Raw genomic sequence first — 27779 nt, 5'->3', positions numbered from 1 at the left:
TGGATCAGTTCTCTCCCTGTTATTCAATTCAAAATCTAAAATGAAGACTTTACTCCTATACACTCAAATAGCTATCTAAGCCTGGATGTAGTTTTTCATAAATGCTCTTTATTAGCAAATCCACATACTTCAAATTCTGGAACCTCAAACAGGATAACTTACACCCTTCACACTTTCTTGCCCCCACTTAAGACTAGTATGACTTTTATACTGTAAAAAGAACTTCATAATAAAGCTTATACATTAAAATCACTTACCCTATCAGCTTTGGTATACATATTAAAAAATGGACCATATAATTATTTGTAACCATATTTTTTCACTGAGTATATTATCATGAATATTTTCATGATTTTCATGAAATTAAATTTTGCTCTACAACATTTTTAGTGGCTGCAGTATATCCACATTTTATGGATAAACCATAATGCTTTTACTATGAGTGGGTGGGGGTAGAGCATAATATAATGCTATGCAAGGTTAGCAACCTAAGAGTTCCCTCTACCCTGTTTCCTAAAAGAAAGTCTAAGTGGAAAAAAACCTGTTTTTTCTCTGTTCTCACAGAAGACTCCTGTGACCAAATGTGTGGGGGGGTTTCCCCACACACCAAGCAATCAGTTTTGCAGCACATACCAGCTGGGTGTCCTCCAATTCAATTCTGACACTACCTCTTTGGAGACAGTGTTAGATCCCACAGGTAGAGGGCTCAGTCCCACAAGATGGCTCCCCATTTCCAGTGCCAGTCATAAGCCCCACGTGGTTTTACTTGTGTTTTGACCAATGGGCTATAAATCAGAGTTTCTCCACCCCCTTCTTGGGTTTGATTAATTTGCCAGTGCAGCTCACAGAACTCAGGGAAACGCTTAGATTTACTAGTTTATTATACAGGACAGTACAAAGGATGCAGACGAAGAGATGCATAGGGCAAGGTATGGGGGCAGGAGAAGCTTCCATGCCCTCTCCAGGTACACCACCCTCCAGGAACCTCCACATGTTCCACTACCTAGAAGCACTCCGAAATATGTCCTTTTGCGTTTTATGGAGGCTTCATTATGTAGGCATGATTGATTAAAGTACTGGTGATCAACTTAACCTTCAGTCCCTCTTCCTTCCTGGAGATCACCAATCATGCCTTGGTCTTTCTGGTGACCAGCCCCCAGCTACCTAGAGGCTGCCAGTCATCACTCAATTATTAGCATACAAAAAGACGTCACTTTGGAGATTCTAATGATTTTAGGAGTTGTGTTGCCAGGAAACAGGGTCGAAGACCAAATATATATTTTAAAATATCACAAAAAGACAGATAGAAAAACCCTTAGTCATTTAAATTAGGGGTGTTATCAGCCTTAACTTCCTCTAATACCAGGGGCAAATATACATTTTAAGCAATTCAAGTATACCCTAGTATCTAATAAATTCTTTTTCTTACTGTTCAGAACTGATCTTAGTTAGTCCCTTGTCCTCAGCTGAGTGGCCACGGTACATGTGAGAGTTTATGTAAGCCTGCGCCAGTGGTCCATCACGTAGGGGTGAGGTTACAAGAGACCCAAAGACCCTATTTACCACGATGTTGTCACTACTAGTGAGATCTTTTCGAATGAGGAGAAAGTGAGTACTGGGGTGGGAATCCTGGCAGCTTCCACAAAGAAAAATTGATAGAAGCTGTTTTAAAAATGAAAGCTGCAGCAGTTTTTCTCTCTCTCACCCCTTGTCTAGCTTTCTGGACCTTTTATTCCTAAATTGGAGCAATGACTTCAATCCCTTTCAAATATTGATGGGACACTCATGAGAAGGGCAAAGCCAGATCTCAGCAGCTAGCTTTATCTGTCACTAGGGTCACTCACAGTAGATTAACCCTGACTACTGGGCACTCACACAAATCCATGATGTGCACTGTGGCCTGCTGTCAATAGTCTTGGGGAATACTTTTAAAAAATTAGAGCAAGTGAAGGGAATCTGATTAAAGTAAGCACAAAAAAATATAAAGCTATTGTCACGTGCTAGAAAGCTTAAAGGTCTTGGCAGCAATCTGTTTTCCCCTCTTTCTTTACCTTAGACTAGTAATCCCAAAGCTTTTCTGGATGAGAAACTACTTTGATTTCCCTGATGTTTTATGACCACTAATGGGGAGGCACTGCTAATTTAATGGCGAGTTTAGTTAGCAACAACACTCAAGTTCCTTCAGTAAGCAGCACGGAGGTAAGCTATGTGAAGACCTCAGCCTGCTAGTCAGTTGAAGACATTTTTACCAAACACCCGCCATGTGTAAGGTGCTGGTGATGGAGCCCATGGTACTTGATTGTTATGCTTCAAGGGAGCAGTGGACAGATTACTAAGTGGGATATGGCAGGAAGATCTTGGTTGCAACACATAATCAAAAGTAGTTAACCTCATTACAGCTTAAAAATGTAACACTTTGGGCTTCAGATGATTCCACTTCTTCCTCAGTTCAGATCTGGTACTGTCAGAAGCAAAGATGTAGTTGATGGATTCATAAGACAGATCCCACACCTGAGACTGGGTCAAATTAAATGTTTCAGCTGCCAGCTGGTACTCTTGAGAAAGGAGTGTTGCAAAAACACCCTTATCATCAGTCTGCCAATGTAAATAAGAATGTTTCAAAATGAAAAAGGAAATGATTTTTCAAAAACCAGTAACTTTTTTGGTTAGTGTCTATTTTCTGATTTATCATGCTTGTTTCAAGAGCCTGAACAGGGGCCTATAAATCCATCTATGCTTATCTGTAAATAAACAAACTTGTTTATACTTAAAACAAAAAAACAAGAGCAGTGTTTCAACTGTGGCTGCATATTAAAATCACCTAAGCAGCTTTTAAAGCATATCCATGTCAAGGACTTACTCCACATCAAATAAAGCAGAATCTCATGGGATGGTATTTTTTTTTAAGTTCCCTCAGGTACTGTCTAGGGCCTTTTCCCATAGAGCCAAACCATTCGCCCTGGCCTCTGCAGCCTCTCATGCCCCAATCCATTCTAGCTCCTCTACTTGGGCATCACCCTCAGGCATGCAAGGCAGTCAGCTTGGTGGTGAATGTCTGACTTAATGTAACTCAGGAACTAAAAGGGAGCAAAATGTTTCACACAAAACACCTTACACAGATCACAGAAGGATGGGCAATGCTGTACCAGAATCCAAAATGATGTTGGTTGTAAGACGGAACTGTCTGACTTTTGATGTTTGAGGTCAAACAGAGTTCTAGATGAAAAGGGAAAAAAGTCTCTCATTAAAAGCAGGTAAATGAACTCATTCAGTGTTCACCAAGTAGACACGCGAGAAATCTTTCTGAACTATGCTACTTTGAAGTAGCTTATTATTTTACAAAATTGACCTTAACTTATGTGTGAAAATTTGTAGTTCAATTAGTATAGTTCAGCAGGAAATATGTACTGCAACTTATGGCAGCAACTGTTCTAGACAAGGAATTAATTAATTTCCCCTTCACAACTATGTGCTTCTTTTTCTTTTACCAAAATGAGGAAGAAAGAGATGTTATAAGCCAGTCATAAAGAACAAGGCAGGGAATTTTCAGGACAGAGGAGAAGGGTTTTTTAAAGGACTACTGAATTCTTCCTAGTCTTACAGTGAAGGCCAAAAACAAGGCAAGGAAACCGTAGCAGTGCTTGAGAGTTAGAGCATTATAAAGAGATAAGAGTGGGCGTGGACTTTTCCTGTGGCTTCTAAGAACCCCTCAACACTTTAACCCAGACAACCATCCATTCATTGCTCACTGCTTCTAGGTCAGTTAAGTCCATCTTAAGAATGACTTCTACTATTAACAAATTCCTGCCTTGAAACACTACCGGGATCTTCAGCCAGAGTAACATACTTCACTGACTTCATTGATGGCATCTGCTCACTTGGGTACGGTAGCCTCAACACCAGGTCACTCAGGCCAAGGGATGACAAGCCCAAACTGCCCCCTCACTCCACTGGGAGCAGAGCTGGGCCACCAAATCACCAAGTAAGGTCACTATGCAAGTGGTTTCCATTCTCTCCACTTTTGTGGATATTTTTAAATGTCCTTAGTAAAAAGAAAAAAACCTCACCCATTATGAGTTGCTGAAAACTCTATAAATGGTTAAAAAATACACACAGAAGAATTTTTGTAAATTGGTAAATTTGTAAATTTAGCAAATTGATCATTCTGTAAAATGGCTTGCAGCCAATCGCTTCTTTCTCTATTTGGAAAGACATTCCCTGAGCATCCAATTCAAAGTGGTTATCCAATCACTATTATATCACCCTGTTTAATTTTCGTCATTGAATTTAACATGATATTTTCTTATACATTTGTTTATTGTTTATTGTCTCCCCTCTTTAGAATATCAGTTCCTTGAGAAAGAAACCTTGTCCATTTTGTTTACTGCTCTATTCCCAGCAATTAGAGCAGTGACTGCAACAAAGTAGGTACTTCGTGAACATGTAGACAATTAAGTGTATAACAGTCAAAAGACAAGTAAAAACATACTTGGATTTTTCCATAATTTCTTAATTTTTAAATAAATGGTACATATTTTCATAACACACGTCAACTTCATTAAAGTCATTTCAAAATTCTAGATGACCCTTATTCTTTCAAAAAATATACCAGGTACAGTGGCTCATGCCTATAATCCCAGCACTTTGGAAGGTCAAGGCTGGAGGACTGCTTGAGCCCAGGAGTTTAAGACCAGCCTGGGAACATAGCAAGACCCTGTCTCTACAAAAACATTAAAAAAATTAGCCAGCATGGTGGTGTGTGCCTATAGTCCTAGCTACTCGGAATGCTGAGGCAGCAGGATTGCTGGAGCCCAGGAGTTGAGGTTGCAGTGAACTATGATCGCACCACTGCACTCAATCCTGGGTGACAGAGCAAGATCCTATGTCAAAAAAGCCAAACAAACAAAGAAAACAACCTTACTCAGTCCCAAGCACTGGGAAGTGCAGCAGTGAACGAGACAGGTAGGGGCCCTGCTCTCACTGGGCTTATATTTTAATGGAAGCTAAAAGTTTGTTACTTAAATGAGGCTCAGAAAGCACACATGTCATGCATCTTTTAATTTCTAAATGGCATTTGTAGTTTGAGAACAGTACTTCTCTATATATGGGATGCAACCTGGGGTTGGAGAAGGAAGGGACGGAGGGTTGTCTGAGAGACCTGAAACCTTAAGCCTTACCCAGTGGTATCCGGTGTTGCCTCACAAAGTCCACCAGATCCAGGGATTCTCCCTCACAGGAGTTGAGAAATGTTCCATGCCCGATTCTGTCAGGAAGCAGATCCAGGAGTATTTGTGTTTCTTTTTTTTGGTTTGGAATCTTAACAAAAGGAGGAAAGGGGATTAATGATCTCTTTCAGTGGTTCTTAAAGTATGTTTTTCCTATAACTATTTTTTTATCTGCTCCTCTGAGTAGTTAATGCAGACATTTGGGGAAGCTGAACTACTTATATCTTCCTAGCTCTCTTCTTCATCTTTTATCTTCTCATTCGTTCCCCAGTATTCTTCCAGATTCATTTCAATGATAATAATAAATACTTACTAAGAACCTACTTTGTACCTTTTTGTTAAGGCCTCACAAATCTTACAAAGTGCTAAGATGAAGAAATTAAAACTTAGAAAAATTAAATTTTCCAAAACCAAACTGCCACAATTCTACATGTGTGCTCTGTATTGTGCACATGTGTTCATATATATTAGAAAAAGTTCTGAAAAATGTAAAACACAAAACTATTAACAGTATTAACTCTGGGGAACAGAATAGAACTGAAATAGAAAGGGAACCTTTTATTTTAATTTTTTTCCTTATATTATACTTCTCTATACTTGGATTTTCTTCGGGTACATATATAACTTTTATAGTTAAAAATATAAAGCATTTTTAAAAAATTGTCCAAGGTCATAGAGCTAGTGAAAGGTAGAAATAAAGGGTGAAACCTAACTCTGTCTGACTCCAGGCCCCAGACACTTTCCACACAGTATGCTCAGGTTTTATTTTGACAAGTCTAGCTACATACACACCACAATCACCATAAAATGTCTAGCTCTGATCTTAATCTCCTAGATAGCCCAAAACACAAATGATCAAAACATTTTGAAATGAAATTTTTTATATCCAATGAATCAAATAAAAAAAAGCAACAGAAACTAAAGTAAAAAGCAGTTTCTAACACTGTGCACAAGGCCAGAGGTAACTGTTCACAGTCACATATGCTATTCCATTATATCGAACAGTTTCTATCACGCACCAGTTAAGTCAGCTATGTGGTGTCCTATGAGTCTTTTTTGATCAGAGTGTAGAAATATGTACTCTACATTTTAAGTTCTGCCATTAGTTAAGTTCTGCCACTGACCCTCTGCTTGCAGACATGAAAGATACAAGTACTGGCAAGAGGTTCCAATTTTTTAATTTTTATTTTTGCTTTTATTTTTTTTAGATAGGGTCTTGCACTGTCATGCAAGCTAAAGTACAGTGGCATCATCATAGCTTACTACAACCTCAAACTCCTGAGCTCAAGTGATCCTCCTGCCTCAGATTCCCATGTAGATGCGACTACAAGTACGCCCCACCATGCCTGGCTAATTTTTCTATTTTTTCTAGAGACAGGTCTTGCTATGTTTGCTTAGGCTGCTCTTGAACTCCTGGCCTCAAGCGATCCTCCCGCCTCTGCCTCCCAAAGTGCTGGGATTACAGGTGTGAACCACCATGCTCAGCCAAGAGGTTCCAATTTTTTCCTTCATCTTTAAATCACTATGCTACTCAACCTTTATATACTACCCTTGTAATACAACAACTTTGTGAGTAAGTAGACTAAGTATCATTTCCTGCGTTTAAGAAACAATAGGTAGAAGTACTGAAGTAGAAAGTAAATCCATCTATAAAATGGGGAACAGTGCAGTAGAGTCCCTTGTTTTACTCACAGGGATGTGTTAAGAAAATAACTGTTTTCCAGCCATACTTGTCACTGTACTCATGCTGCCAGGGAGCTGGGGGCTGATGTGGGGCACTGGATCTCCTTGCTGAGCCTTATGAAATGACAATGAGCTCCTTCCTTTATTGCCAGCGTATGTGATACATTCAGGTCCCTCCCACTATGAGGACGGATGAGATGGACTGGTGCTTTTCTCAGAGTTAGCTTCCCAATAACAAGGCTAATGATGGAAATTCATGGATTTTCTCTAGCCTGATGTCATTAAGCTGTTTTTAATGATACATCTGGAATTCAAGTCAACAGCCACCCCCAGGAATCACAAAAAGATAAAAACAGTAACACCAGAGACTAAAGTAAGTCATGCCTTTATCATTTTAATTTACATTTAAAAATATTTCTACTGTCCCCTTTTAAAAATCTTTTTTCTTTTCTTTCTTTTCCTTTTTTGATACCTCCAGAATCCACAAGGACAAAGGCCTAGAAAGTATCTTAAAAATGTTTTTTCAGTCCAGGTTTATTTCTAGCCACTTATAAATGATCCTATTATTTTCCATCATAATCTGTCCTCTCCAGCCTAGACAATATTATTTACCTCTGAAAGATGCAATGCCAACTTCAGACCTGCTTTTTTAGCTTCTAAAAGAGGTTCCAAGAAGTCTTTTGCTTGTCCTACCTTGAAGATAAAAGTTAAAACAAGGATGCATGAGAATTCTGGGCGAACTGAAGAATTAAGCACCCTGTTCCAATGAAAAAAATAATAATGGCAGAAAAAAATAATGGCACATTCATCTGCATATTTTGTTTATAAACTACCTACATACATTGTGCTAGACACTTTGCAGAATATAAAGCAGGCAAAGGCATAGTTCCTGCCCTTGAGAATCTTAAGTCTAGTATCAGCGAACCTGAGGCCAATTAGCTAAGCTGAATACAGCAGTCACTGAATTTTATTTCTGGAATGACACCTAGGTATCTAGTGCTAAGGAGAACTCACCTGATTCAGGAACCCTTGTGATTACTAAAAACACTTCTATTTAATAGATGGATGAAAAGAAGAACAGAATAGTCCAGATTTAGACAAAGCCATAAGAATCAGTTTCATGGGACTCTCATTCAGTGGTCTCAACCAGGGTCAATTCTACTTCCCAGGGTACATTTGGCAATTTCTGAAGATATTTCTTGCTGTCACAACTGGAAGAGTATACTGGCCTCTAGTGGGTAGAGGCCAGGGATGCTGCTAAACATCCTAAAATGCACAGGGCAGCCCCCACGTCCCCACAACAAAGAATTATCTGGCCCCAAATGACAAGATTTCTATTTGACTCTGATATTCAAGAATTTCAGGCTTTGCATCATCTTTAGAAGAACAGAGATAATAGTCACACAGTCAGGCAAATCTTTTTTTTTTTTTTCTCCTTAGGATTCTTAATTCTTTCACAGAACCCTGGCTAAGAACAGCTGCTCCAGATATTCTGGTCACCCAGGGCAGAAGAGGGCTTTACCCACAGAGTGTCTGCTGGACACTCTGCAGAATGCAGGATGCTCCAAGCTAATCCTTATCCCAATGATTCTACCTTTTAGAATTAAAATGTATTTAGGAAAAATAACTTACAGTAGGGTCTCCACTGAGGTCAAGGCCAAGAACTATTCCCTCAGTAGAAAGGAAGAACTCTTCAGCAAGTTTAACAGTCTCCTTGGCCACTGAAGGACCACCTCTTCTGTCGATTGCTATCAAATACCTTTAACATAAGAAAAACATAGTTGAAAAGTAATATGATGCAAATGAAGAAGACAATTCTGTGTGTGGCCAGAGAGGCATGGCAGGCTACATGTAATACATCTTATTAGAAAAAGTATAACCTGAGTCTAGACAAGATGACAGTTTACTTTGCCAGAGGGAATGAGACATGAATTCCTAAATAGCATCAAATATCTAGTCAGCATTCAAATTTCGAACTCTCTTGTGTTTTTCTCTTCATTTGCTTTTTAGTTTGTTTGATTCAGGATCCAAATAAGGTCCATACTTTGTGTAAGTCAATGTATCTCTTGTTTCCTATTTTTTTTTTTTTTTTTTGGAGACAGGACCTCGCTCTGTCACCTAGGCTAGAGTGCAGTGGCATCATCATAGCTCACTGCAACCTCAAACTCCTGGGCTCGAGTGATCCTCCTGCCTCAGCCTCCTGAGTAGCTGGGACTACAGGTGCATGCCACCACGCCCTGCTATTTTTTTTTCTATTTTTCATTGAGATGGGGTCTTGCTATGTTCACCAGGCTGGTCTCAAATTCATGGGCTCAAGCAATACTCCCATCTCAGCCTCCCAAAGTGCTAGGATTATAGGGGTGAGCCACCACACCCAGCCAAGTCTCTTTTATTCTACAGCCACTCCTTCCTCTCCTCCTCCCACCCCCGCCCCACCTCTTTTCTTGCAATTTATTTGTTAAAGAAACCAGGTTGTTTGTCCTGCAAAGTTTCTCACAGTCTGGATTTTGTTGATTGTATTCCTGTATAGTTAACGTTTTCTTGTCTCTTGTATTTCCTATAATCAATAATTGGATCTAGTCTAGAAGCTTTATCAAATTTGATTTGATTTTTTGGCAAGAGTATATTGGTGGTGGTATATTCTCAGGAGGCTTTGATCCATTATTTCATTAATGGTTACAAAATTATATTCTAATTCTAAAATGTATCAAATATCTGATACAAATTCATTCTTCATCTATTAGCTAGAATTTTATAGGACTTAAATACCCAGAGAACCCATGTTAATACTGTGTCATTTTTCTCCTGCATTAGTTTACTTATTTATTCACAAAATAAAGAAATTTCATTTATTTACTTATTTATAAAATCTAGATTATATATATAAAGATCAATTATATAAAATACAGTGTCACTGTATTTTCACTTATTAATTTCCTGTGCCATTAATGTTAAAAAACAATATAAATCATATGAACTTACCATAATATGATTGTCCTCTGATTGCTAGACATTTTACGATGTTTTCTATTTTTTGTTATAACACTACAATAAGGTCTTATGCACAAATCAATCTATTTCCTAGGACACATTTCTAGAACAGAATTACTGGGGCAGAGGGAAAAGTTTTTTACAAATCTTGATACATACCGTTATTCAGAGAGGTTTTATTAATTACATATGCTTACCAGTAGTGTGCAACTTCACAAACACTGGTTATTACTTTTTTCCTAAACCTACTGAAATGGCATTGTAATATCTCCTTTTAAAAGTACCTGATTAATGAGGTTAAATAGTTTCCTATTCATTTACTGGCCATTTGCATGTCTTCTTTTCTGCATTCTTTTCTTGTCTTCCACTTGGTTTTTTATTGGAGTATTTGTCTAGTTAAGTTTAATTTTTAGAAATGCTCATAGCCCGAAGCTCTACAGCTAGCTTTCTTTCTTTCTTCATTCAAGGCCTTACTGAACCCCTAGTATGTGCCAGCTTTGTTGAATCAGAAGACAAGGTCCCTGGCCTCACTGAACATACACTCTAGTGGGTGGAGATATATATAAAATAATACAAGTTAATTCTTTATCTTGGTATAAATGAATGCCACAGAGAAAAAAGATGGATGATTGGAGGATTAGGGGAGCACTGTAGATACTGGTCAAAGAAGGCCCTCTGAGGAAATGACAGCCAAACTGAGACCTGAATAACAAGAAGGCAGCCGTGCAAGGACCTAGTAGAAGTGTGTTCTAGGGAAAAGTAACAGGAAGTACTGTACCAAGTTGCTGAGGTGAGATAGTCTTACCTATTTAGGGAACAGAAAGCAGGCCAGTGCATAAGTGAGGAGGAGTGGTCTAGATGAGCTGCTTAAGAAAGAGGGGCAGCCAGATCATGTGGGACCTTGTGGGTCACAGTAAGAAGTTCATTTTAACTTAATAGCAAAGGGATGCTATACTTTACTCAAGTAAAAATACTCAGAATTTTATTGCCGTATAAATAAATTTGGAATTGTATTCTTACTTTAAACAACAGCGTTCTTGATTATATTTTTCTATGGCAGGTAGAAATCATTTAAAGGTAAATTATTAAAAATCCATAATACCCATGATTAAAACAGTAAAAATTCACATTCTAGTTTTTAAATGGTAACTACTAGGGTACAATTTTCTTACCTAACATCAATGTCTAAGTTTTCTTCTTTAGACTGTTTTATGCCCTCAAGTATAGATTCCACATAAGTCTTTTTAGTCATTCCTGGAAAGGACACATAGAAAATATACGTAAAGAGATCGATCATCAACTATTTTATCCTTCAACTTTAGCATCTCTATATGAACAATACATTTTCACTTTATGCTGTGACAAGGGCATGATTAAAGATAAGTGAAAACATGGCCTTTAATGGGTACATTTTAGTAAATGCTAATTGTATTTAATAAAACTGAAAAAAACGAAGTACTAGAAAAAAAACCAAAAGGACATATGCTATACCAGCCCATTTAAAAATTATTCTTAGATTCAATAGACATGAAATTGCCCTCACAAATTGCTATAAAAATTTAAATGCTCATTCTAACAAAACAAGAAAAACAACAAGCCCTTTTCTAAGGCCTGTTCTTTAAAAAAATAAAAATAAAAAGATACATTTTCTCTATTAGCAGGATGTTTTTCTGCTGGTCCAGAAAAAAAATCCTAGCTTGGGTTCCTTTTCCCTCAATCCTACTCAAGCTTGGTGTTTCTCATCCAAGACACCAGAGATGTTCTTCCCAATTTGAGTGCTCTGGTGTTCCTCTTCTGGGAAGCTCTGCAAAAGTGCTCTCCAGAACAACTTCCTCTAAAATACTTTTAGCCTGATTATAAAATGCTTGTTTTGGTGGAAAATCTCTAGTGAAACACAGAAAATTATAAAGAAGAAAAATAAACATAACCTGTAATCTCCCACCCAGAGATAACTACTATCTTTTTTTAAGTATACATATACACATGTTTAAATAGATGAGATGCTTCTAGGTATATATGTACCTGGTTCAGTCATTTAATATTGCATTCTAAGTATTTCCCCATGTCATTAAAGTATCTTCACAAATATTTTTAATGGTTGCCTAATATTCCATTAACCTTTATTTAAACATTCCCCTACTGTTGCATACTAAGGTTAATAATATCCTTCTTCCCTTTCATTACCCTCACCAGCTTAACTTGGAACCTACTGTACAGTTTAAAAATGTGAGATAAGAATCTTGTTGTTGTCCCATTTAAACACTTACTTTACAATAACAGTTTCAAAAATTTTACCACCCAAATGATTGCTAAGCTACACACATCAGGGCATAAGACAACCTAGGTCTCTTCAGGCCATAGACAAGGTGCTCAGAGGGTCTCAATGACACTACATAATATCTCCTGATGCTGCTCTTATGCAAGGAGGGTCCCAGGAAATCCCTCCAGACCACATCCAGATTCGCTCTTCTCCATCCAGAGAGGTTTTGCCACATCAACAGCTTGCTCCTGCCCTAAGAAACTATCAGTCCCTGAGCAGTGACTGAATAACCTATATTTCAATAACCACCATAAAATATGATTCTGTATCCCCTCAGTGGCATTGTCTCACAAGTGCCCTTGATACAGGGAACTAGAATTAGCCTCTGTTATAACAATACAACTATCAGAGTAAGTGTTCTTTTCTCAGAGTGAGAAAAACTAAACAAAGAAGAACAAAAGAAATTTTTACAGGCCTTTTTCTCCCCCCTTAAAAAGACAATGCCTGACCAGATTTTCTGCTTTTTACTTAGGAATAACTCATTAATAATGTACATCATTAATGTACATTAGAGGATTTGGACTGTTGACTCAAGGTCCCCATGAAAATAGAGAACAATACAATAGTGTAAAAGCGCTTCATACTCCCAACTTCAAAATATGTGAATGATTAAAACACACAGGAAAAGGGACAAACAGTACATTCAGTGAGAAGTATAAATTCTACCAGTAGCATTTTCTCTTCTCGGTGTGCTCCTTAGTTCCAGGTATTTGACACCATCATCTGCAAATTCTTTAATGACATCTTTTGTGACCTGATAATAAAGGCAATGTATATGGTATTGATAATGTTAGCATAAGGGTCCCAGTGAAAGTGCCAAGTGCTACAACTTTATTTCATTCATTAAATTTGATTTGGAAGAAATGCCAGCACTATCCCACATGGTAGAGATTAACTGCTTTGTCACACCCTGATGGAGAACACAACAGAGCTGCAACATCTCCAATAGCTCTCATCACACACTCATTCCCACCTTAAATCTAAATCTGCACGTCTGTCACACTGTTTATTTCCTCCCTTTTAACCACTTGTCTATTTTCTCATGTTCATAAAAGCAGATTGATAAAACAGAGAAATGAGGCAAAACTAGAACCAGGTGGAACCATCTACTGTGTTTACAGTGTAGGAAATGTACATACAGAAATAAACAGTTAAAATGATGAGGCGTTACTGATGTGCTATTTAAAGTCAAGGCTTAAGGTTCTTATTCAAGTTACTTAAGAATAAATTGTATTTTTCAGTGGATTCTGGGAGGATTAAATTTTCCCGAGAAGTACTTAGGAAAATTCCCCTATGCAAAGAAAGTTGGTGATAAATATTAAGTAAAAATGTATCTAATTTAGTACAAATCTCAATAATTCAAAAGTTACTCAAGGCATGTTTTTCCTTTCTACCCTCAAACCTAAAAAATACCAAATCTAAAAGAAAAAAGGACTTGTAGGGGACGCTGTGCCTACCTGCCCTAGTTAGTATCCTAATCTTCGTCGGCTTTGTCTATATGCACGTAGGCATGCACGTGCAGTGTCCTGGCAAGGAACAGGGCTGGCTATTTGTGAAGACAGTGCCTAATGGGATGGCACTATGTTGGTGAATTCACAGCAATCCAAGGTCTGGGACTCTTCTTTTTTGTTTGTTTGTTTGTTTGTTTTGTTCCCTCCCCCACCCCCGCCCCACTAAAGCCAAATAGGAATTTATTATACTGTAAATGGAATGGGTAGCTCAGATTCACCAGGAGGTCTGGAGAACCAGACTCTGAGACTACACAGCTCAAGATAACATTTAAGTATTCAAAATCCTGAGACACTCCCGGACCAAGCAAGACACCACTGCTGCCTCCACCACTGAGCACAACCCCGCATCCTCCACGCCTTCTTCACTGGCACTTGGCCCTGCGGCACTGCTACCCCAGGAACTCCATCTTGCTGCCACTGATGCCTTATCTTTGCAAGTTGAGGAACCTGGATCTTGCATTGCCTCAGAAATGAAGAGACTCAGAGGGACCAACTCACCCTACCCCAGCGCATGAGACTAATGCAGAAACCTGTTTCACAAAGGAGAGGTGAACAGAAGAGAGGGTTTGAAACAGTGGTCCTTTTCAGTAACTGAAGTGATCATATACACTGTCCATGGCCCCCCCTTCCCAGGCAGTTAGGTACCTGCAAAACCAAGTGAACAATGAAAAAGTTGCTGGCAAGTATAGAACAACAGCAAAGGGAGGAAGATTTATCTAGGCCACAGTGAGGCCTGTGGAATTATCCCTAACCCACATCCAAGAACCCTTCCCTGGGGTCACATCTGTGTCTGCCAGATTTAGCCCTTTCTGTTCTGTGCAGTGGGTACCGAGGGCTACTCTTTGCTCTTTCCTCTCCTGTGCTCTGGACTGAAAGTATCTATTCAAATTCTTTTTCCAGATAGAGTACCTCACAATTAGTTAAGTTCCTGCTTACTCAAAGGCTTGAATGGGAAATGAGCTCTGGAACCAGATAGAGAGAATCAGTTCTTCCACTTACTCTCTGTGGGTAACCTTAAACAAGTTACAGTTAACCTCTTTAAGCCTTTTTTCCATCTGCAAAAAAGGAACAATAAAAAAAACCTACTTCGGAGAGTAGTCCTGAGAATAATGTTTGGTACATGTAATAGTGAATATCATTTTTTTAGCCACATTCGAATCCTGTCTCTTTGAGATTATACCCAGGTCAACTTGACTAGAGTTTTAAGTGATTCCCCCACACTGAGTTCCACATTTACAAATGATCTCTTAGCTTCCTCTCACAGATGTTTCACCTATAATATTGGGCCCCTCACAGTCATCTTCTAAACCACTTATATATAGATGCTCATCCAATAGCAAGCACTAAGTCAAATGCACAAAACTTTGTTTCTCACTTCATTTAATAGAGCTTTTCAACTTTCATTCTGAAATGAATGTAGTGATACACATAGCATTATTTAATCCATTGAGTATTAAGCTCTTAGAATTTCAAATTTGATCCTTTTGCTCCATAACACTCAGCAACTAGGTGAGACCAGAGCCCCTGTGGTAGAAAATTCCTAGGAGTATTCAATGGTATCTGTTGAGTGGCTGATGAGAGAATGCCCTTTTGGGTTCCTGTAAATTCTTGTGCATGTTTCTAATACAAAGTTTACCACATTATGTTGCGTTTATCTGCTTATGGGTCTGTCTCTCCACCCTGAGTATAAATTTCTCGGGGGCAGGGACTGTGTCTATCTCTCCTTATATCTCCAGGTCTGTAGCACAGTATCTGGAACACTACAGGCCTTCAGTGAACTTTTGTTGAACTAAACTATTAGAGTTAACTCTCCTCTAAAAGGTGATTAATTTACTTACTACTTATCATGAAGATCAGTCTTGACCAAGGGGGAAAATTTTTTCTTGAGCAGCCAAAAGTAACTTCTCCAGAAACACAGGTTATACTTACTTTACATTTTTTTTCTAATGGCTAAGAACCCTGACAAGATTTTGTTTCTCTCTGTTTACAAAGAAGACATTTTAAAATGCCATCCTGGTCAGATCAACGATACAGAAGCCAGTCTTCCATGTCAGACTCTAGTGCCATGGAGCTTCAGATAAGAGCATAGTGGCATCCTCTACTCCTTCATCTCCAGAGAGAAGGCACAATTTCCCTAGGGATTAATCATTCAATCTATAAGTACTTCTTAACTTCTTCATTCTCTACAATGTCCACCCAGGCAGGTAAAAGTTTCCTACACAATACACACAAAGCTCTATCAAGGACATTCCCACCTGTGGTCAAATATTTCATACATTATATATTAAAAACAGGACCATATATTGTCCTCCATATGGTCCTCAATCCAACAGAAGATGCTCATCTTAGTTCTTTCCTCATATCTTTTACAAACACACTCTTTTTATATTAGCTCTTAAGCAAATGTATTATATTGGTTTTGAAAAGAGTTGCCATAAAAAAGAAAACATTTTCATCAGACTCTTAATAAAACTAAAAATGAAAGGTCGCATGCAACAACAAAAGGGCATAAATTACTTCATAATCTTAACCATCTAAAAATTCCTTCATGTCTCACCATTAGAATATCTTCAGGGCTACTAGTAAGCTGATGAATAGTTTGAAACATCTGGAAACATCTGTAACATGAATGAAAAGGTTTAGCATACTCTAGTCATCAAAAACTTTTCACTCAAGAGAAACTCACTAAGCAGAATTAATGGACAGATTTTAGGCTAACAGTAAGTATACATTTATATTTACAAAGAACTACAAAATAAGTTTTTCAAAAATTACATTTATCTGGAAAGATAATCAAATGACTGAAAATCAAACATTAATGATATTTTTAAGTGAGAAATAATAGTTCCCCTTCTCCAACCCCACCTCAGACACAGGGACAAAATTCAATATGCCTATATTATCAAGTCTAAAGAATATTCCAATTTAGCATAACTTCACAAACAATACAAATCACTAAAAATACTGTCAGTGGTCTGACAGTTGGAAAAAATGCTGTATATTATACTCTCCATGGCAGATGCCTACCCCATTCTAACTAGTAAAATCTGAATTTTTACTACTTACAATCTCAAAATACTGATACAAAAAAAAGAAGTATGACACAACCTCCCCAAACTCACTCTTCTAAAGTTCGTTTCTTTCCCTTGTCAATCATAGTCATCTGATCATTGATTTTAAGATCTGGTTTCTTGGCTATTAATTTCTTCATGGTATTAGAACTAATGGATCCATTCAAGTGGGCATGAAGTTCCTAACACAAGAGAATACAAACAGTAAAAACTTATCAAGTGTCCAATAGTTTCACAGCATCATACCAGGCACTTGATGTTTGCAGTTTGTACTAGGCAAACTGCCTATTTAATTTAGCTACATAAATTTTAAAGTTTACAAAGTCTACCTACAAAATTTACTTTTGTGAAAAGGAACAACATAAAAATCATTTAATTAGCAACCACTCAAGAATTCTGTAGGTGAATTCTCACCACTTTTGGCAATTCCAAGTAAAAGTCTGTCTTCCATGGTTGTTGCTGTTCTTCTGCCTCCATTGTGATTTTAGCAGGAAAAAAAATAGTCCTTCTCCACTTTTAGTATGAAAAATACAATGTATTTCAGCCAGTAAATTCTGTGGTCTCCAATTTCCTTCAGATTGCTTTCCTTTCACACATTTTGATAAGATTAGTTATATGCGTAGCTCTGGGCTCAGCTTCACCTACTTAAACAAATGGGAATATTTTTGGATGTTGACATAAAAAGCAAAGAAGCAGGATTTTGCTTATTTATTCTTCAAAATGCAAAAGCCCCTCCAAAGCTAACTTAAGTGTGTCTGAGGTGGAGAAATGATTACTGAACAATCTGAACTAGAAATAGGAAAAGGCCTCAAGCTTATAAAAGGTGTATTAAAACCTGAAATTTAGTAGAGTATATTCCTTACCTATTGGGACCATCTATAAAACTACTTCAAAAATTAGAAATTTCATAAGGTCTATTTTGGATAAAAATAAAACTTACATTTTTGAATTATTTAAAATATATAAAGGAAGGAACAGAGGTGTTGGGAGTCAGACAGACCTAGGTTTGTCCTTTTACCACTTCTGCAAGTTAGTAGCTGTGTGGCTTTAGTCACTTACTCTCATGGCCTATTTCCTTATTTGTAAAAATGGGATTAAAAATACAAAGTAGCTGTGAGGATTAATAAAGCAATTTAAATCCCCCTCTTCTATGCTCTCACATGAGCCAGTGACTACAGTAACTCAGTATCTTACCACATTGTATCTCAATCACTGATTTACTTGTCTTTCTCCATCATCAGACTTTAAGTTCCTTGAACATAGGTCCTACTGATTATTCTACCACTCTAGCGCTTAGCACACTGTAGGTGATAAATAAATCCTCATTTCCCTTCACCTCTGAAAGTGGCTTATTAAATTAAGATAAAATTCCAAATGAAATTTAGTGATTTTTCAAAGTAGCCACCTTGAACCTCTCTGGGTACCCACCTATTAATGATACTGATAACAGCTTCCATCTATTCAGAACCTGCCAGGTATGTGGCAGGTACTTTTAATAATACTATCTTTAATTGTCACAATAATCTTTTAAAATATTATTACAACATTACAAATCAATAAATTGACACTGAACAGAGTTGAAGTTACCAATATAATGTGCAACAAAGAAAATAGCTTGTACAGGACTAAAAAGAGCCATAAAAATCCACAGAAACGCGAACTCAATATGAGATAAAAGTGGCATTTCAATGTAATGCCAAAGTAAGTGCTTAATAAGTAGTAACAAATGAAAAAGATGGACTATTTAATCAATGGCATTTAATAACTCTACTAAAAAACATAAAAAACTTCATTAAAATGAGAAAATATACCTTATTCTTGCATAGGTAAAGCCAATTTATTGTAAATTAACTTATAAAGTGTCAATCAAAATATTCCCTAAATTATTCCTTAAAAATTTATTTTAAAGTTCAATGGAAGATTTAACTTATAAAAATACTCATAAAAACATCTGAATCTCAGAAGAATAATACCCAATACTGGTAAAGATATGAGTAAAAGCTCTGGTGGGAGCAGAGCTTGGTATGATCTTTTTGGAAAACAATTTGGCAATATCTATCAATATTAAAAAAAACACACATTTTTTTGACCCAATAGTTCTACTTCTAGGAATTTATTCTATATCTTGTATGAACAAATATATTTCTTGCAGCATTGTTTATAACAGCAAAAAGCTGGAAATAACCTAAATGTCATCAGTAGTGTACTGACTAAATTATTAATAATTATATATCCATCCAATTGAATATAACTCTATGGAAAGATGACAGTCATTTTCAAAAATATATTGTTTAGAGCGATGACTTTATAAACAAAACATGTGTGTGTATATATACTCATACAACAAGTATACACACATTAATTTATTTATATCATGATGCCTAAAATATATATGAAAGGATATACAGAAAATTGTTACCACTAGAAAGTGGTTTGGAAGTGGGAAAGGAGAGTATTTTGTTTACCTTATTACTTTTGTGCAATTTGAAGGTTTTACAAGCATGTAATAGTTGATAATTTTTAAAATAATTTAAAAAAACAGTGCTTGCAAAAAAAACTTTATTATTATGGATTGCTCTAACTTGATGAAATATTACTAATGAAAATCTTATCCCAGGGTTTGCTGCCTTTCTCCATTAGTAATATTTCATCAAGTTAGAGCAGGGCCAAAACCAAGTCTCCTGTCCCAGGGAACCTTTTTCATGCTCCCCCTCCCCCCCTGCAAAATGGAACTCAGAATAAAAAAATTGCTACTATTTATTATGTACTTACTAGGAGATAGGCACTGTGCTAAGTATCTTAGAAGTTACTTTATTAAAATCCTCACAACCCATAAGGTATTATTATTCCCATTTCACATAAGAATAAACTGAGATTTAAAAAAACAAAACAGTCATAAGGCACCGAAATCACAAATTTTGCTCCATTCTCTTTCTTCTTGAATCACTTTTCTTGATCTGCTCTTTGCAAAAAAGTACTATTTTTAACATAACATCTATATTTTACTAACTTGTCATTAAATTCCTTTCTACAGTGCTATATATTTTTTCAAAGTCCCTCACTCCTTTTTTTTACTATTTGGCCCTCAATCAACTTTATGAAGCAGAACTTAATCCCCTCATTTTAGAGATGAGGAACCAAAGACCTAGCAAGCTTCCGTGAGTCCTTCTCCCAATTCCTACAGAGGCAATTCCAAATTCCTCAACTGTTCTACCAGATCCAACCACCTTACAATAAACTGACAACCCCACCAATAACTTTATAGAGAATACAAAAGCCATTAGGCATGAATTCCTTCTATTTCTCTCTGCCCTACCCCACACCTAAGCTTATCTTTATCCATACTGTTTTTTTTCCTCATGAGTCAGAGAAAAAGGATCCATTTCCTGTCCCCAAGACTAATATGTACCCAGGATACCATTTCTTCCTATCTATTCCAAGTGGTTACTCCACCAGTGAGTTATCTTCTCGTTTTTCTGTTCCTTCAACCTCTTCCCCTCTACTGGCTGATTTCCCTCATGGGACCAACATGTATGTGCAGTATTTGCTTCCACCTGAAAACAAAACAAAAGAAAAAACTCTTTTACCCCACATTCTTCTTTAGGTACTGCTCTGTCTCTCCTTTCCTTCCACGACAAGCTCCCTGAAACTATAATTTAGACTCAATGCCTCCATTAACTTATCTCCCATTCACTGACACATGGATTCTGCCCTCATTGCTTTGCTCCACGGAAACTACTCTCCCTAAGGTTGGTTGGTTGGTTTGTTTTTTTTTTTTTTTTTTTGAGACAGACTCTTGCTCTGTCACCCTGGCTAGAGTGCAGTGGCATCATCCTAGTTCACTGCAACTTCAAACTCCTGGGCTCAAGCGATCCACCTGCCTCAGCCTCCCAAGTAACTGGGACTACAGGTGCGCACCACAACCCCAGCTAATTTTTCTATTTTTGTAGAGACAGGGTTTCACTCTTGTTTAGGCTGGTCTCAAACTCCTGAGCTTAATGGATCCTCCCACCTCAGTCTCCCAGAGTGCTAGGATTACAGGTGTGAGCCACGGTGCCCGGCCCCCTAAGGTCATTAATGAGCTCTTAAACACCATATCGAAATGACATTTTTCAAAGATCAAATCTTTATCCTGATTCAAACTTTCTCTTGACTCCAGTATTCAAATTGGCTGGGCTCCAAAACTCATGCTCTTAACCATTATGCAATATTACTTAAAGTTAACCATTCATCCTGATTTCAGCCGGTCAGTCACCAAATCCCAACTAATAAATTATAAATTTCCTATGTATCTCTGGAAGCGGTTTCCTATTGATGACTACGATACCCAATGTTGAAATTTTATGATTATTTCAAATTCCAACCTGGATTTATTCCTTAAAAATAAAGCTCAGAACATATCACAGGGAATAATCACTCTCTTCAGTGACTCTCTCTTCAGCGGACATATTCAACACTACTTCAAAATCCACAGGTTTTGTGAAGTGGAGGGGTGTGTCATTTTAACAAAGAGAAACAGAGGCGAATGGTTAACTCACTGTCAGCCTATCACAGGACTAGGAATACAAGGGTATCAACAGTCCATCTGTGGGGGGCACGTTTATTGTAAATATCTGTAAATTATTTGTAAAGGTTAGTTTCTTCACTTTGCACCTGGCCTCACTGATTTGTTTTCACACATAAATGGGTTCTCTTCTGCAACGATGAGAGTATTAAATAAATTAGCATCCAAAGACGCCAACTAATTAATCCTTGCCGGCTAAAGGTGCGTAGTGCTGACCCTTCTAGATCCTTCCCAGACCTTCCTTCCGCCGTCCTAGGAAGTCAGGTCGTCAGTACCCACGGACTCACCTCTTAGCGATTTCTCAACTATGAGGACCTAGGCAAATTTTCCCTTCAGCCTGGAAGACTTGTAGAAAAGTGACAACCCGCGCACCCCTAATACACGTGTGACAGCGGTAGCCGGCTGCCCACCCCGGAAAACGTAATGCGGGAGAATGAAAAAAAGGTCAATCACTGTCGCACTTAGTACAAGCTACACCCTCCTCCATTCTGATTGAGGCGCGCTCCCCGGAAGTGACGCACTCTGCGGAAGGGAAGTCAAGGGGGAGAGGTGGAGCTTCCATACCGAGGTCCCTGAAGTGTGTACTGTACGACCGAAGGACCGGCTCAAACCGTGACCGACCGCCGTTCCTGAGTCTCTCCTGGCCATGGGGCCAAGGAGCCGCGAGCGTCGGGCGGGAGCGGTACAGAGTACCAACGACAGCAGCGCCCTCAGCAAGAGTTCCTTGGCCGCGCGCGGGTACGTACAAGACGCCTTTGCCGCCTTGCTGGTTCCGGGAGCCGCGCGCCGCGCGCCACTCATTCACCGAGGATATTACGTCCGCGCACGCGCCGTGCGGCACTGCGTGCGCGCCTTCCTGGAGCGGACGTGCGCGCCCTCCGATGGGCCTCGCGCGCAGATCTTGTCTCTTGGCGCCGGCTCTGACTCGCTGTATTTTCGCCTCAAAACTGCGGGCCACCTGGCCCGGGCTGCAGTCTGGGAGGTGGATTTCCCTGACGTGGCGTGGCGCAAGGCGGAGAGGATTAGCGAGACGCTGGAACTGTGCGCGTTGACCGGGCCTTTCCAGAAGGGGGACCCCGCGTCAGCGCTGTGCTTGGAGAGCTCGGACTACCGCATCCTGGGCCTGGACCTGCGGCAGCTCGAACGACTGGACGAGGCCCTGGCCGCCGCGGGCCTCGACGCGGCCTCACCCACCCTGCTCCTGGCCGAGGCCGTGCTGACTTACCTCGAGCCTGATCGTGCAGCGGCCCTCATCGCCTGGGCAGCCCGGCGTTTTCCTAACGCCATCTTCGCGATCTATGAGCAGATGAAGCCTCAAGACGCCTTTGGCCAGTTCATGCTGCAACATTTTCGGCAGCTGAATTCTCCCCTGCATGGTCTGGACCACTTTCCTGACGTGGAGGCCCAGCGGTGCCGCTTTCTCCAAGCTGGCTGGACTGCCTGCAGTGCCGTGGACATGAATGAATTCTATCGCCGCTTTCTCCCCGCAGAAGAACGCCGGCGGATGGAAAATCTTGAACCCTTTGATGAGTTTGAGGAGTGGCATCTGAAGTGCGCCCATTATTTCATTCTGGCAGCTTCTAGGGGAGACACCCTCTCCCAGCCTCTCCTGTTTCCATGCTCAGAGGCCTTTCCTCGGATAGATCCTGTTTCGCCTTCAGGGGTCTTCCCTGCTAGAGTAGTTACTAGTGACAGCCAGGGCCCAAACCTTAAGAGATACGGCCACGCCTCTGTCCTCTTGAGCCCGGACATTATTCTCAGTGCAGGAGGTTTTGGAGAGCAAGAGGGGCAGCACTGCCGAGTGAAAAAGCTTCACTTGCTCTCAAGATACTGTGACTTTGAATGGAAAGGCAGTCAAATATACAGTCATGGGACTGAAGTTCAGTGGGATGGACGCCTTTATCACACCATGACAAGACTTTCAGATACTCAGGTTTTGGTTCTGGGAGGGAGGCTATCCCCAGTAAGTCCAGCCTTGGGGTTTCTCCAACTTCATTTTTGTAAGAGTGAGGATAATAGCACTGAGGACCTGAAGGTGATATTAACAAAGGCTGTCCTAAAAGAAGATTCCACTTTGTCATGTTGGCGGCATTCAGCAACAGAAGTGTCCTATCAGAATCAGAAATATTTGTTTGTGTATGGGGGTCGAAGTGTGGTGGAACCTGTACTAAGTGACTGGCATTTCCTACATATAGAAACAATGGCTTGGGTCAGGATCCCAGTGGAGGGGGAAGCACCGGAAGCTCGGCATTCCCACAGTGCGTGCAGTTGGCAAGGGGGAGCCCTTATTGCTGGAGGTCTCGGGGCTTCCGAGGAGGTGTTGAACTCTGTACTCTTTCTGAGACCAATCTCTTGTGGATTCCTCTGGGAATCAATAGACATCCAGCCTCCCATTACCCCACGGTACTCTCACACAGCTCATGTGCTCAATGGAAAGCTTCTGTTGGTGGGAGGGGTCTGGATTCATTCCTCCTCAGTTCCTGGAGTGACTGTTATCAATTTGACTACAGGCTTGAGCTCTGAGTATCAGATTGACACAACACATGTGCCACGGCCATTAATGTTACACAACCATACCAGCATCCTTCTTCCTGAAGAGCAACAGCTCCTGCTCCTTGGAGGTGGTGGGAACTGCTTTTCCTTTGGCACCTACTTCAACCCCCATACAGTAACATTAGACCTTTCTTCCTTAAGTGCTGGGCAGTAAGGACTGGACTCTTGATATGTTCAGGACCCGCTAAAATAGACAATAAAGGTTTCCACAAATAGAACTTGCCTCTAGCTATAGATTTTGCCACTCCTTCCTCCCCACCTCTTTTTTTTCCCCTTAGCACTATTCACTGTAGACGGTGAAAAAGTTAAAATACACACCAACAATCAGAGACAGTACAAAACTAAAACAGCTGAAGACAGTGACCACACAGTAGTAGAGCAGGAGACTTTGGATTCACGTATCCAGTTTATTGGTTTTCCTCTAACTTTCTAATCTAAGTTTACCCATTTATTGAGTTTAAATGGCCTTTAGCCTAAGTCAAGTAAAAAAATTTCCCAATCCTGGGCCTTGTGATTTGAGATGGAACCTTGGAAAAAGTTTCGCACAGATCCTTCGTTGAATATAGTTGAAGGAACATAGTATTGACCTAATTCTTCATGTATGAAATCTGAAGTGAACACAGTTGCAGTTTGATTAAAGCATTGTGGCTGTTTAGTGCAACAGAGAATTCTAGGATAGCTTTAACAAAAGGAAACATTTGTAGGTCTTTACAAACAAGCTTTTGATCAATTTTTTTGCTTTTGGGTCCATATTTGTTTAGATTTATAAGTGCCAATAAGCCAGTTGTTTGATGCCTTAACTTGTACATTTTGTACAATCATTTTGTACAATCTTTTGTATAATAATGTTTAGATCTATTCTCCTCCCTTGACTGTGTTCTGTGCATCAAGAGGCTGACCTTTATGGACTGCTTCAGTGAGCTCTCTTGTCTAGTTTTTGGTTGAGTCCTACCAGTCAGAAGCACCAGAGGGAAATGGGGGCAAGAAGAGTGAGTCAGGGTATTTTTTTTTGCAGTGGCATCATAGCTCACTGCAACCTTACGCTCCTGACCTCAAGGGATCCTCCTGCCTTGGCCTCCTAGAGTGCTAAGATTCTAGGTGTGTGCCACTGCACCCAGCCAAGTCAGGGTATTTATTCCCAGCTCTTCCCCAGTCAGTCTGCAGGTTGGCAGTGGCTGCATTCTTCTATCAAAGGCTACAGCTCCACAGAGCTCTAATGTTGCATTGCTCCAGGTTTCGGTAATTGTTCTTTTTCCTTACCTCTTCAGGTCTAGGAGTTACAATGGCTCTTTGCTAGACCTGAGCTGTACTGTCCACTATAGTAGCTATTGGCAACATATGGCCATTTAAACAAATTAAGAATAATAAGAAGTCAGTGGCTTAGTCATACCATATTTTAAGTGCTTAATAGCCATGTGTGGCTAATGGCTACTGTATTAGTGTAGATTTAGAACATTTTTCATGGCAAAAAGATCTAATGGACACCACTGAGGTTCTTTACCATCTTGAGTTTGTTTTCCTTAACCCTGCTAACCTTTCCCCAACCCCTGGGCCATGGCCTGTTAGGAAAACAGGGCCACGCATCACTGTCTGAGCTTCGCCTCCTCCCTCCACCCCCCACTGTCAGTGGAAAAATTGTCTTTCATGAAACCAGTCCCTGGTGCCAAAAAGGTTGGGGACCTTTTTGTGCTAATCCCTTGCAGTTGGTATCTTCATTAAACTCCTCAATTATCCCTTTAAGTGGACAGTCTGTTTACTGGTGAGCCTTATGAGATCAATAAAGTATCTTAGCTATTCATCCATCAAATTTGAGACTTAATTTGTCATCTAAATTATGCATACCTTATGAAATTCACATCTCAAAACATAGTGGCTTTGGTAGTACTAAGTGTACCATTTTAGTATTTCTTGTTAGTCTTTAATCTTGGAAACCTTAGTATCTTGAGATTCTACAAGTGCTAAATGGTTATTAATTATCAGTGTTAACATCTTAATGCACCCAGTATGGCACAGAATCTTTTTCTCTATTTTTATTTACTTTGCATATTAATGGATATGAAAGGTGATTAAAATGAAAACTAAGTAGCAAAGGCAAACCAAAGTGTATGTAGAGGGCAATCTCAGCTCCATTAAAGGATTGTTCTTACATGAAGGCTCCCAGGTGAAAACAAGCTGAATAAAGGGCTAAAAAGCCTAACTTCAGCTTTCCTGAGCCTGTGTAAGAGCCCTTCCTAGTGAAGTCATTGTTAATGGTTATGGGTGAGTCCTGGGAAACAAAGGCAGGTATCTGATGAGGCTATCAATGGGCCAAGTACTAGATCACTGTCAGGAATATAATTAGGGTAAGAAAAGGCTGTTCTGTGTTTCCAGTTTCTGAGTTTACTACAGCCTGCCTCCAGCTTTCAGGAGCAGATCAAAGCAGAATGCTATAATGAAATGAGTGTTCTCAGCTATACAGTGGATAGTATCAGAATTCTAACCTAGATCTGACTCCAAAGCCCAGCTTATACCTTCCATCATGCTACTGCTTAGATCATGCCATCAATCATTATTATTTCATTACTTTTTGGGGGGAAAAAAAGGAGGAAAGGGAGGTAGTCAGGAGAATGTGGATGTGTGCCAGACCTAAATTAGTAGTTCAGTAGTGCTTATTCTCTTGAGCACTGCCCAGTATGGTGCATTATGAGTAATTGAGCTTGTTCTCTCCAGAGAAATTACCCACATTTTCTATAAGTGATTACCAGATTAAGCATGCCCTCCACCTCTAACCCTATATATGCATCATGCTTGGTTAAGGAATTATTCATCTCCCAAGCTCTACTCATTAGAGCACTTAGAAGTTTTGTCAGCAGTATTTACTCTGTGCCTTTGGAGCAGCACTCAGTATGTACTTGTGCTGGATCGCAATTTCATTAACAGTACTCTGCAGCAGTTGGAGATGCAGCCAGATTGAGAACTAAACTTGACAATAATTTTTGCTTCTCCATTTCATCTTTGAATATTTTTGCTCTAGAATTCTGGTAAGGAGCTCTGGGTTAGTTATGAGAGTTAATGAACAGGTCTCTTCCTCTTTTAGTGATTGTACTTTCTAGAATAGATAAACAAGTTAAGGAAGGAAAAGAATTTCTTATTTTGAATCTCTACTCTGGGTCAGGGTCTCAAAAACAGTGTATAACACTACAGAGGATATGAAAACAAGGTTAAGAACAACTGTTCTAGCATATGTTCTTCAAAGGCCAATGCTGTCACATCTTTGAGTGCTTTCTAAATTTTACAACTGAATGTTCATTTTTCATCTTTCTGGAGCTTTAATCCTTCTTAGTGATTTTAGGGAGATGGCATGTATCTGACATGTTCCAGGGCCCAGGCATTTCCTTGGTCTTGTTCAGTGATCTCAAACCTTGAAGTCTTGGTTTATTCCATATGCACTTTGTGGTCCCAAACCCAACCTCAAGCAACCCATGCCTACTCTGGGACTCATTGCACATGGCATCTTCTGGAAGACAGCCCCAAATGTAACCAACTACTCTCTGCCTGTGCAAGAGAAGCCTGTGCTATTTGGAGAGTGTGGTAAGAGAAGAACTAGTTACTAAGGTGGGTTCTTAATCATAGGGACCATCCAATAATGTCTAGTCTGACGTTAAGATTAAAGTTAGTCTTTTGACGTCAGTAATGAAGAAGGGGACATAAAATTTAATAGCATTAGGCTGACAAGTGAGGTCATGAATCCTGGCTAATCTCATTAGATTTGATGTGAGTGATCTGAGGGAGTAGGAACATGCAATTAAATGTACTTGTGAGCACATACACACAGGCTCTTCCTAGGTGTTTTGATGCTTCACTGGGCATGACTTGGTACGT

General features: G+C 39.4%; 2 protein-coding genes across 7 annotated transcripts; one reads left to right on the top strand and one right to left on the bottom strand.

Annotated features, from left to right (window-relative positions):
* Window positions 1–863: 863 nt before the first annotated feature.
* On the bottom strand, window positions 864–22184 carry ADAL (adenosine deaminase like). 6 transcript variants are annotated; one of them, XM_045539920.1, is made up of 12 exons: window positions 21930–22184; window positions 20220–20355; window positions 17216–17445; window positions 16853–16983; window positions 16288–16348; window positions 12886–12973; window positions 11072–11153; window positions 8541–8667; window positions 7521–7601; window positions 5178–5316; window positions 3116–3216; window positions 864–2595 (listed from the first exon to the last, which is right to left on the bottom strand). In XM_045539920.1, exons 3-12 carry the CDS (start codon window positions 17276–17278, stop codon window positions 2401–2403), a joined length of 1068 nt encoding a protein of 355 aa, XP_045395876.1. In that variant the 5' UTR covers window positions 17279–17445; window positions 20220–20355; window positions 21930–22184; the 3' UTR covers window positions 864–2400. The 6 variants fall into 6 exon arrangements, with proteins under 6 accessions (XP_045395876.1, XP_045395849.1, XP_045395859.1 ...); XM_045539893.1 differs by lacking the exon at window positions 21930–22184 and adding an exon at window positions 21653–21873 and having other exon boundaries at window positions 20211–20355; XM_045539903.1 differs by lacking the exon at window positions 21930–22184 and adding an exon at window positions 21653–21873 and having other exon boundaries at window positions 17216–17442; window positions 20211–20355.
* LCMT2 (leucine carboxyl methyltransferase 2) lies at window positions 21905–24593 on the top strand. The gene has a single exon (XM_045539866.1). The coding sequence runs from the start codon at window positions 22012–22014 to the stop codon at window positions 24070–24072; it is 2061 nt and encodes a 686-aa protein (XP_045395822.1). The 5' UTR covers window positions 21905–22011; the 3' UTR covers window positions 24073–24593.
* The last annotated feature ends 3186 nt before the right edge of the window (window positions 24594–27779 follow it).

This window comes from Lemur catta, chromosome 1 (genome assembly GCF_020740605.2).
Source record: "Lemur catta isolate mLemCat1 chromosome 1, mLemCat1.pri, whole genome shotgun sequence".
Taxonomy (NCBI): Eukaryota; Metazoa; Chordata; class Mammalia; order Primates; family Lemuridae; genus Lemur; species Lemur catta.
The sequence above is the reverse complement of the archived record's forward strand: the minus strand, read 5'-3'. Positions and strand labels throughout refer to the sequence as shown.

Excerpts from the sequence above, each read along its gene's own strand:
- LCMT2 (XM_045539866.1), top strand. The coding sequence starts at position 22,012 with ATGGGGCCAAGGAGCCGCGAGCGTCGGGCGGGAGCGGTACAGAGTACC.
- ADAL (XM_045539920.1), bottom strand. The coding sequence starts at position 17,278 with ATGGAGGCAGAAGAACAGCAACAACCATGGAAGACAGACTTTTACTTG. Across the intron at positions 8,668-11,071 it reads AACTTAGACATTGATGTTAG|GTATTTGATAGCAATCGACA; the intron begins GTAAGAAAATTG and ends CTTATGTTAAAG. Across the intron at positions 7,602-8,540 it reads ACCTCAGTGGAGACCCTACT|GTAGGACAAGCAAAAGACTT; the intron begins GTAAGTTATTTT and ends TTTATCTTCAAG.